The sequence below is a fragment of the Magallana gigas genome, chromosome 3 (assembly GCF_963853765.1).
Source record: "Magallana gigas chromosome 3, xbMagGiga1.1, whole genome shotgun sequence".
Classification (NCBI taxonomy): domain Eukaryota; kingdom Metazoa; phylum Mollusca; class Bivalvia; order Ostreida; family Ostreidae; genus Magallana; species Magallana gigas.
The window spans coordinates 48,223,856-48,234,530 of NC_088855.1; the positions used below are offsets into that span (position 1 = coordinate 48,223,856).

The window sequence follows — 10,675 nt, forward strand, 5'->3', positions numbered from 1 at the left end:
TCTCTGGTAATTGAAAACCACAAAAGTCTCTGTGTTGGCGGGGGATCAACATCGCTGGAAGAGGTCACCGTCACGATTTTCGATTTGTTGGCTAGATCCGGCATAAGGAGCAACAGAGAATAAAGATGCCCAGAATAGATAATGACGTGAAGCTGGACTTCAAAGATGTTCTCGTTCGACCAAAGAGAAGCACTCTGAAAAGCAGATCTGAGGTCAGTAATTAGATAATATGCAGACTACATTATATTTCATCAACTTATGTTGCAAGTTTTGTCATGATATAGCTCCTTTGATTAGCCCACGAACCTAATTGTATACCATTCGGGATTTTGATAAGTTGTTATTTACCTCTTGAGTGATAGATTGTGGTTTGTTTATGCAAGTACTTGGGATTGTGCCATATCACTGTCAAAATATTTGGTATCATATTACAAAGTTACATACACATTCTAGACGGAAAGTGTGCCAGAAATACTTCCGTCATAATTAATCCCCTATAAACCAGTTCTAAATAGTTTGCTTGAATGATGTTGATATTTTTGTTGTTGATATTATAGATATTTCAAGCAAGAACAGGTATATCAAGCTTGATAGATAATAAACTTCTTTTTAAAATATGGCATTATAAAGCTGTGAGACAGGTGTATCGGTAGTGTCTTTTGCAACATTTATAAATGCATGACATTCCCAACATTCACATGTTTTGAATGAATCAAGGATATTTGATATTTCCAGTGTAAATTTCCATATAAGGATCCATGACACCCCATGACCTGTAGTCAATTAAGAAATAAACAGCAATTTAAAGAGTTCATCAGGATATGAACTTGGTTGGTCATGTGATCATATCCTGTGAAGCCCAAAGTGCTTCTCAGAAGATTGGATCATGTACTAACCAAGTTCATATCCCGGTGAACTTTTTAACATTGCTGTTTATTACTTATATTTACGGCAAATTGTTCAGAATTGCTAAAATCAGAGAATTTATATCTTCAATAAGACAGCGATAAGTGCATTTAATCATCATTGTCACATCATGAAAAAGTTCATACAGAATTGAACGTTTTCGCTAATCTGTAGGTTCATATATGGAATTAATATCAATTTTTTAACTCGTTGTGAAACTACTTATGTCGTCATATTTAGTTGTCTATTTTTGTATTATAGCTCAATGGGTGACCAACAGGTTCTTATTTCGAATATCATTGTGGTTTTTATGAATGGCGATAAATTATGGAAAATTGATTTTTCCCCATAATTGAAAATTTTCAAGTAGAACGCATGCTAGAATTCCATATATCTTTAAGGAATATAGAAGTTTTAGCATGTTTGCTAACTTTTCCCAAAGGTTTTGAGGACCAAAAAGCAAATTGGCTTCTGTGTTAATCTCTAATATTAAAAAGAGGGGACTTACAAATAACAATAAAGCTGCTGCAGGTCTGTAGCTCACTGATTTGAGAAAAATTTGGATTTGGAAAGCTACAGTGCCACCTGCTGAAAATGGAAAATCGAATAAATAAGAATTTATCCCCCCAAAAAGGATTGTTAAAACTGTGTAACTATGGATTGTTGTCTCACAGTAGTATTAGAAAAATGGTAATGAGTATAAACAATTAAGAGCTTTATTCGTGAAAGCACATTCATCCCAGGGAAACCCACTGATAAAGCTGGGATTAGATTAATCTTATAGCAGGGTGTTAATAGATGCTCAGTTGGATGGAGTGCATTCTATAATTGTATTACATAATGTACATGTAATTGAATCCATTTTTCCAAGAAAACACATCTGTCTTTGTCTACCCTCTTTCCTTGCCATGTTTTATTCATATAATGAATAATTACATTTACCTGGCTATTACATGTTTATGTATGTGTATGGATTATTTTGTAGGTTGAATCTCTCTTTTAGAAATTTCTCTCTGTTGATTGTAATCTTGTATGCCCTATCGGCCTAAAATTGGAAATAAAACTATGATTATTATAATCATTATTATAATGCTGCAGATGTTCCTAACCTTTTTTATTATCAATCTTTGCTTTGTGATGCATATAGAATCCACATACATTAAATGTATTATCGTTTTACTATCAGCGTGCCAGATTGCTTGTCGGGCCGTGCTAAAATTTTGTATGCGATTATTATATTACTCACCGATTGGTTGTTCTATTTCATTGATGTGAATGCTAATTTGCATATCAAACACAGAACCCAGAAATGCACTGAACAATGACATAACATGATTTTTGGTAGTGAATATCAACACGTGGACAGTCTAAAGCTTGCTGTTTGTTAAATTTATTTCTTTACATTTTAACTTCGTTAATATCCGATAGTTTCCGTAATATTTGGTTTACTTCAAGGCTGGTTATTTTATGCAAGAGTGCTTCCGCTCCCAGTATAAAAAGATTTACCAGGGAGTATTCGACTAAAGCGACGTTCATTTAACAAGTAAAAATGGTGGAGGACATTTATTTCATTTGAATACATTGTCCATCTTCCCCTTTCTAGCGTTTTGTTACCGATTTGAAAATGGATGAAACAGTATGTAACTGTTAGTACAATATGCAGAAGATCCCCGAGAGGAGGTCCGAGTAAAATGGTGTAGGCATACGACTATATATCACTTATTTCAAGGCATATATATTTAATACATTTAACAAACAACAAGCTCTGGACTGTCCATGTGTTGATATTTACTACCAAAAAATTATGTAATGTCATTGGTCAGTGTGTTCCTGGGTTCTGTGCTTGATATGCAAATAAGTATTAACTTCAATGAAATCGAACAGCCAATCGATGAGTAATATGATAAGCATCATACAAAATTTTATCACGGCCCGACAAGCAAACTGGCATGCTGTTAGTAAAACAATAATATTTGTAGTGGTTTGTTAACAAACCCACCTTACATGAATCTACAAAACATCTGTTAGGAAAGGCTTTTCTTTAGGGCATTTAGTTCTGTTTTCATAAACTGCAAATTCGAAATGCAATGCTTTATTATTTGCAATGAAAATTTAAAGGAAACTGCAAGTAGATAAAGTAATTGATACATGTACTACCATTACTATAAGGGACAGTGACCCCTGTGTTGACCTAGATTTATTGTCTGTTTGTGGTTCTCTGTAGAACCCCCGACAGAGTTTGGCTACCTATGCCACCACGCCCGGATCACAGGGGCATGTGGTAAGAGCTCAGCGGTGCTATGGATGTGCAGTTATTTGAACATTATCCCCCCACACCCCACCCTACCCCATATAGATGAGCATCTTGGCAGTGCTATAGATGTGCTGGGGTTGTCATCCCTCCTCCAACCCCCCCCCCCCCCCCATTTCCACCACCCCATACATGTATGTCGATGAACTTGTTTGCAGCCTGACACTAAAGTTTTGAATCCTTATTTCAACAGTAGTCAATACATCAAATTTGCTTTTTAAAGGGACCTTTAATATATAAGTATATAGTAGAATCCAATATTGTTAAGTAAAAAAAAAAGTCCCTTTGAAGTAAATGTAAGTGAACATTGAAATTCCCTGGGTCTTGATTACATTGCAAACCAAGATGATTTTCCAGATTGTTATATTACTACTTTACAAAGTATGTCCTTGAAGATTCTCATATATATCAATTAAGGAAGAAGGAAAAAATCCCTCCTCAAATTTCCTTGATTCACAGAAAATTTCATTAAATGTATTCTAATTTTGTTGCTGGTAATTTTGTGGGGGAAACTGCACTAGAAATATTCTCCAACAGTTTTAAAATAACTTTCTGCATGGTGACTTACTATATACAAGGTGATTTTCACCCCATGTAATTTTTGCCCTTCAACACTTTGCAAACAGTTTCACACTGTCTTGAATTTGCTGAGACACAGTTGTTTTTAATCAAAGAGATAATTTGAGACCCAGTCTTAAATTTTCCCACTGACACCAAGGGCAAAAGGGGCAAAAAGAAAATGGCGGCAAATATTTCCTTGTATACATTAGTATAACTTGATTTATATTAAACTAGAAGTTTTGCCAAAATTTCAGTATTTCTTTAACTGTTACAGCAATTGAAAAAGGGTGGCCAGTATTTTGTAGTTATAATATCTATTATATATATATACAGTAAAACACGGTTATAGCGAACACGCTTATAATGAATTGATGCTTACAGCGAAGTGAATTTCATTCCCCAAGTCTCTATTTCATGTTGTAAACTTGACAGTTATAACAAATTACATTTCTAACGAAGTTAAATTGCCCGTCCCTGGGACTTCGTTATAAGCGTGTTTTACTGTATTACATTTCTGTGATCCAGGTGAATCCAGTTAGTTTGATACATGATCCGGTTTGTTTTATCACAGTCAAGGATTAAATGTATACTGAGGAATTGTTAAAAGCCAAGTACAGTAAAACACTGTTACAGTGTACATGCTTATAACGAGTTATTGCTAACAGAGCAGTCAATTTCATTCCCCTTATCTTAAAAATGTATCGTTATACAAACTGACTGGATGTATCATATTTGAATTTTATAACAATTTAACAAATCAAAATGGCTCATCCCAGCTGCTTTGCTCTAACTGTATATCTAAATTGGTATGTGACTGTTACTGACTATTTATAAACACATTAACAAGTGTGTCGTGTTTGAGATATTTTTAAAAGTTATTATTTTTACAGTCTAGATAATTTACTGTTAACTATATGAGAACTGTACATAGGTATTTGTCAATTTTTTTAGCTCCTGATTATCATTCATTAACAGAATTACAGTAGCAACAAAGCTGATAAAGTGTTGTACTCACTTATCAGCTATATAAATACTTATAAGTCTCGTCAAGATAATGCAACGTTTCTACAGATTACATACAATGTAAGCACACTGTATAAGAAATACACTGCCACTGTAGCTAAAGCTATATGAAAATTCTCCCAAATGCAAACCTATCAAAATAAAATGAATGTTTTTTAGAAAATTGCAACAAATTTATTAAATTGGATGAGGAATTTGACCGTGTTGATAAACAGCTTTAGCTCAGTATAGTCTAAAGGTCAGTGCATAATGTGCATGGATTTTAGATAGCCTCAAAATATTTGTCTTACCTTCAGCTACAAGAATGAGTGTATGATGACTGACCTTCAGCTACATTTCCAACTGACCATCACCTTAATTTATGTCTAATCTTCAGCTACATTCATGACTGACCTTCAGCTACTATTCATGACTGACCTTCAGCTACTATTCATGACTGACCTCCAGCTACATTCATGACTGACCTTCAGCTACATTTCCAGCTGACCTTCACCTTAATTTATGTCTAATCTTTAGCTACTCTCATGACTGACATTCAGCTTGTTTATTTAAAGTCAGTTCTGTTTACATACCATAATCTTCCCTTTTTTGTGAAAAGCAATGCTAGCATGAAGTTCTAAACAGTGTCTACGGTTTCCCTTATCAAGGATGACAATGTTCAAGTGTATTCCCTCTGTACAATTGCAGCATTATCTTGAATAGTAGTGAAGATTATGCCAGACTCTTTAAAGGGGCATGATCACGATTTTGGTAAAAAAAAATTATTTTTCCGATTTTAATGTTCACAGTGCTTCAGTGAGGCAACCAAAATTTGAGTGTCATTTGTTGAGTTATAAGCGAGTTACAGCTAGAGCTTACAATTCTTTGCCATGTAAACAAAGCTTTTGATTACATTTGAATGTTTAAGTGAAATTTTCAATTCTAGACCTAAAATGAATGTTATAAACATTAGGAACTGTTTATTTATGCTTAAAATGAATAAGAAGATAGAAAAATGAGCTTGATAAAGGTTTTTTATTGTTATATTGAACCTATGTAAACAAAAACAGGGCATGAGGCTTGTTTACACGACACAGATTTGTGAGCTCTGTATCTTGCTTAAAACTTTAAGACTGACTCTCAAATTTCTTTTGATCATTAGAAATGCATTTCTAAAGCATTGTAAGTAATAAAAACAGAAAAATACAATTTGACCAAAATTGTAACCATGCCCCTTTAAGTGTTTTCTTCTGTATTTACAAATATGTAACCATTGTTAATTTGATCTTTCATGAACCAATCAGCCTTCACGATCATTTTTCCTCTCCTACAGGTTGACTTGTGTCGGTCTTTCACGTTCCGTAACTCCGGACAGACCTATGATGGAGTCCCGGTTATGGCCGCCAACATGGACACAGTGGGAACATTTGAAATGGCCAAGAGCTTTGCTAGGGTTAGTTCTCTTAGTGAAAAAAATTATAATGAATCAACTTCATATTACCTTTCCATTTAAACAGTTTGGGGAAGTACAGTGCCATTTATTAACTTCATAAATGTTTCCTTATTTATGCAGTTACCTGTATTTTATATTCAATTTGTTGTTTTTAAGAAGTGAATAAACCATAACTTATAGATGACATGACAAAAATCATTTCGAAATCAATTAAAATTTTCTCAACTTATATGTCCCGAGACAGTTTGAAAATTTGAAAATCTAATATTTATAAGAATTACATACACATATTTTGTTTACAGAGTAAGTGCTTTGTCTGTATACACAAACATTATTCTGTCGATGCTTGGAAGGAGTTTGCTGCAGCAAATGAGGGAATTTTGGAGGTTAGTCTAGATTATGTTTTAAATTACATAGCTATTGACAAAACCAGTATATTTAAAAAACTTCAAACAACTTTTATTGAAAAAAATAAAAAAATTTTAAAGTGAATCTATTGACATGATGCATTGTAAGTTTTCAGTTAACGATACTAAAATGTTTCCAGAGTTTGTCATGCTTATACAAATACAATATATTAGGGAACATAATCAGATGATTATGATCATCAAAAATTGCAGTTACAAATGTTGTGAAATGATTTGCATTGTTTGACAGCACGTCGCGGCCAGCACAGGGACGGGGGAGGGGGACCTGAAGAAGCTGTGTGCCATTATTGAGGCCGTCCCCAACATCAAGTACATCTGTGTGGACGTTGCCAACGGCTACTCGGAACATTTTGTACAATTTGTACGAGACGTCAGAAAGACATTTCCCAAACACACAATTATGGTAATGACTGTAGAAAAGGGAAAAAAATACTGGATAATTATTTTGTGCTCATTATTACCATGATAAATGTCCAAAATTATTGGAGCAAAATGTAAAGAAAACAATTATACTGTATTAATCATATATTATAGCTTTGCTGTAGATTTTAAATTTTAATCACTTTTAATGAAACAAATATTGAGATACATTAATTAAAGATCTGTATTTTTTAAAGTCTTTTTAAAGACCTGTATGTATATGTACATAATGTGCAGTACAACTGTACCAAAGCATAATGGCCTCAATCATTTTGTTGACAGGCTGGTAATGTGGTGACGGGAGAGATGGTAGAGGAGTTGATTCTCTCTGGGGCAGACATCATCAAGGTCGGGATTGGCCCAGGCAGTGTGTGTACCACCCGTAAGAAGACGGGGGTGGGGTACCCCCAGCTGAGTGCAGTGCTGGAGTGTGCTGACGCTGCCCATGGACTAGGAGGTCACATTATCTCTGTACGTACAGTGCACATGTTGGGAGTGAATGTATTATCTCTGTATGTACAGTACACATGTTGGGAGTGAATGTATAGGTGTAACACATGTTGGGAGTGAATGTATGGGTGTAACACATGTTGGGAGTGAATGTATAGGTGTAACACATGTTGGGAGTGAATGTATGGATGTAACACATGTTGGGAGTGAATGTATAGGTGTAACACATGTTGGGAGTGAATGTATTATCTCTGTACGTACAGTACACATGTTGGGAGTGAATGTATAGGTGTAACACATGTTGGGAGTGAATGTATTATCTCTGTATGTACAGTGCACATGTTGGGAGTGAATTTATTAATCTCTGTACATACAGTACACATGTTGGGAGTGAATTTATTATATCTGTACGTACAGTACACATGTTGAGAGTGAATGTACGGGTGTAACACATGTTGGGAGTGAATGTATTGATGTAACACATGTTGGGAGTGAATGTCTGGGTGTCACATTGATGACACTGGAAATTGTCAATTTTGGGCAGTATAGGCAAAATAAATATTCTGTGAAATTGTCAGCAATCTTAAATGGATATTGCCAAATCAAATTGTTCATACATGTAGGTACACAATTGAGACCATATAAAATTTTGATATAAAGGGTGCCCACGGAGTTCTTAAGTTTGATCCCCCACACATCTGGTTTTCTACAGTATCTGAATGTATAACTGATATATCTGTGTAGGATGGAGGCTGTACCTGCCCGGGTGATGTAGCCAAGGCTTTTGGGGCTGGAGCCGACTTTGTGATGTTGGGTGGCATGTTTGCTGGACACACAGAATCAGGGGGAGAGATGATCGAGGAGAACGGCAAGAAGTTCAAGCTGTTCTACGGGATGAGCTCAGCCACAGCCATGAAGAAACATGCAGGTGGTGTAGCAGAATACAGGTACAGTCTGAGGATCATTTTTCCAACTTTGGACCATCGATCTGCATGATAATGTGATTAAACTGTGGTTGTTTTGTTGGGTCTGAGACAGCTATCTTATCAATGGATGTCTCGGCTTTATTTATTGGTCATAGTTTGTGAATTTGCATATATATGTACTTGAATTCTCAAGCAGACATCCAGCTCATGTTCAGATTGAACAAAGTCATTATGAATTTTCTGCCAGTGATTTCTGTACACAAATTTGTAAATGATGTGAATTTCAATTTACAATGTTTTTCATCTGTTAGCAATATTGTATGGAATTAGTAATAAGAATAAGATGACAGTATCTATAGTTATTTGATTATTCATTTTGATTTATTTTTAGGGCCTCTGAAGGCAAGACAGTGCAGATAGAATACAAAGGTGATGTGGACACCACTCTCCAGGACATTCTGGGAGGTCTAAGATCTACATGTACTTACGTAGGGGCCGCCAAACTGAAGGAACTCAGTCGACGGACAACGTTTATACGTGTGACGCAACAACTAAATGAAGTGTTCAGCGCATTCACTAAAGAACATTAATACATGTAATCCTAAACTGTATTCTGAGGAAAAAATCAAGAATTACCATTCCAGTATAGAAAACAGTCAGCTATCAATAATTACATAAGAAATCTTTTTGTTTGAACACTGTGTGCACCACAACCTGGTACTAAGAATATTTGATGGAATGGGTTTTATTGGGTTATTTATCATTCTTATTTTACATAATCTAAGAAACTGTATGGAAATTTCCATCTGTTGAACCCCTCCAACATCTAGTCACTTTTTATAAATTATGTACTACTATCAAACATTTTAACAAAACTGGTATGTTTTTTATTTTTGAATGATGACAATATGGTGTTGTGATGTTCCCTGTGATCATGTACCTTATTTCTGTTTATCTAGGTGTCAGGAATATTTGATGAAGTCTGTCTTTGTTGCTAGAGGAATTATTAATAATGTAGAAACCAAATTTCAGTGTAGAATCTGAAATACCTTCATGTAGCAATCTTTTTTTCTCTTTTAGCCAACAAAGCTAACATTTCTTTTTTGCCAAAACAACCAGATTAACGATTTATTGAAGAAATCCATGCTGAACTGCAGATCAATTTTGATATTTAATGGTATATATATTGAAGGGAAGTTGAAATACAAGAACATAGAGAAGGCACCTTTTGATCTGTATTTTGCGAGAGTTGCGTTATACCCAACCTTTTTCCCAAAAGATAACTTACATTTAAACGTGCTCTTTTATGGAAGGCACATTTTGCTCAACTTGATACATGTAGATCCATGTTTTATTATTTATGGGAGTGTATTGCATAATAAACTGCTATCCTGTAAATTAAAGATAGTGTGATTGGTTTGTATGGTGTTAATTAAATGAAGGCCTGTTTCAATTCTGTAAGAAAAAAGTTGTGAACATCTTTTGATATGTTTTTAATGACAAGAAAGCTGTTTTACACATTACTGCTGCTATGCATCAAATACCGTGATGCACATTATGGTTATTATTTAAATTAGTGTCAGAGAGCAGAAATGATAAGATACCCTTATGGACAAACTCCAGCCTAGCTGATCAAGAATGCATACATGTATAACGACAAGCTAACTACACTGATAATTTTAAAATATGCCTATTGCAACTGTCCGTTCATTGTCCCTGTGTCTTAGGTGATGGCAAAGTTGGCAGGAATTCATACCAATGGTCTTAGTTATTTTGATACGCTATTCAAACTGTAAATTCCTATTTGAACAAGAGGATTAAAACTAGGAGAAACATCTCTTGCAGATTTTGATATTTATCTTTTTTTTTGACGGTTGTTTTAAAAATACAACAAAAGTTTGATACTTGCAATTTCACTTTCTCAGGATTTACTAAAAAAAATATACAGAATTGCTGATTTAAGTATTCACTTAAAAGGAATCTACAGAAATTGTATTTTTAAAGTAGGCCAGGGGATCATCAATAGCTGCATGCATTCATCTTCAACCTGTATAAAACTAAAGGTACTGTAAGCAAGCTCACAAATGATACCCCACACAATTCAAGTAGCGGTATTTCATCATTTTCTTATAGCGACCTTGAGCTTGCAAAAATTTCCAAAGCTCCTGATTGGGACATATTAACAGGTCACAAGCAATCTGTGTAAAATTTTGGCTTC

General features: G+C 34.7%; 1 protein-coding gene across 1 annotated transcript; it reads left to right on the plus strand.

The window, feature by feature from the left end:
- Window positions 1-8: 8 nt before the first annotated feature.
- Window positions 9-9,860, plus strand: LOC105329398 (GMP reductase 2). The gene is made up of 7 exons (XM_011430635.4): window positions 9-212; window positions 6,114-6,233; window positions 6,536-6,619; window positions 6,891-7,064; window positions 7,364-7,552; window positions 8,276-8,478; window positions 8,849-9,860. The coding sequence occupies exons 1-7, from the start codon at window positions 126-128 to the stop codon at window positions 9,045-9,047; spliced, it is 1,056 nt and encodes a 351-aa protein (XP_011428937.1). The 5' UTR covers window positions 9-125; the 3' UTR covers window positions 9,048-9,860.
- The last annotated feature ends 815 nt before the right edge of the window (window positions 9,861-10,675 follow it).

Bases quoted from the DNA above. Each gene is read 5' to 3' on its own strand.
- LOC105329398 (XM_011430635.4), top strand. From the start codon at position 126: ATGCCCAGAATAGATAATGACGTGAAGCTGGACTTCAAAGATGTTCTC. The intron at 6,234-6,535 runs GTTAGTTCTCTT...TTTTGTTTACAG, and splicing joins TGGCCAAGAGCTTTGCTAGG to AGTAAGTGCTTTGTCTGTAT. The intron at 6,620-6,890 runs GTTAGTCTAGAT...ATTGTTTGACAG, and splicing joins CAAATGAGGGAATTTTGGAG to CACGTCGCGGCCAGCACAGG.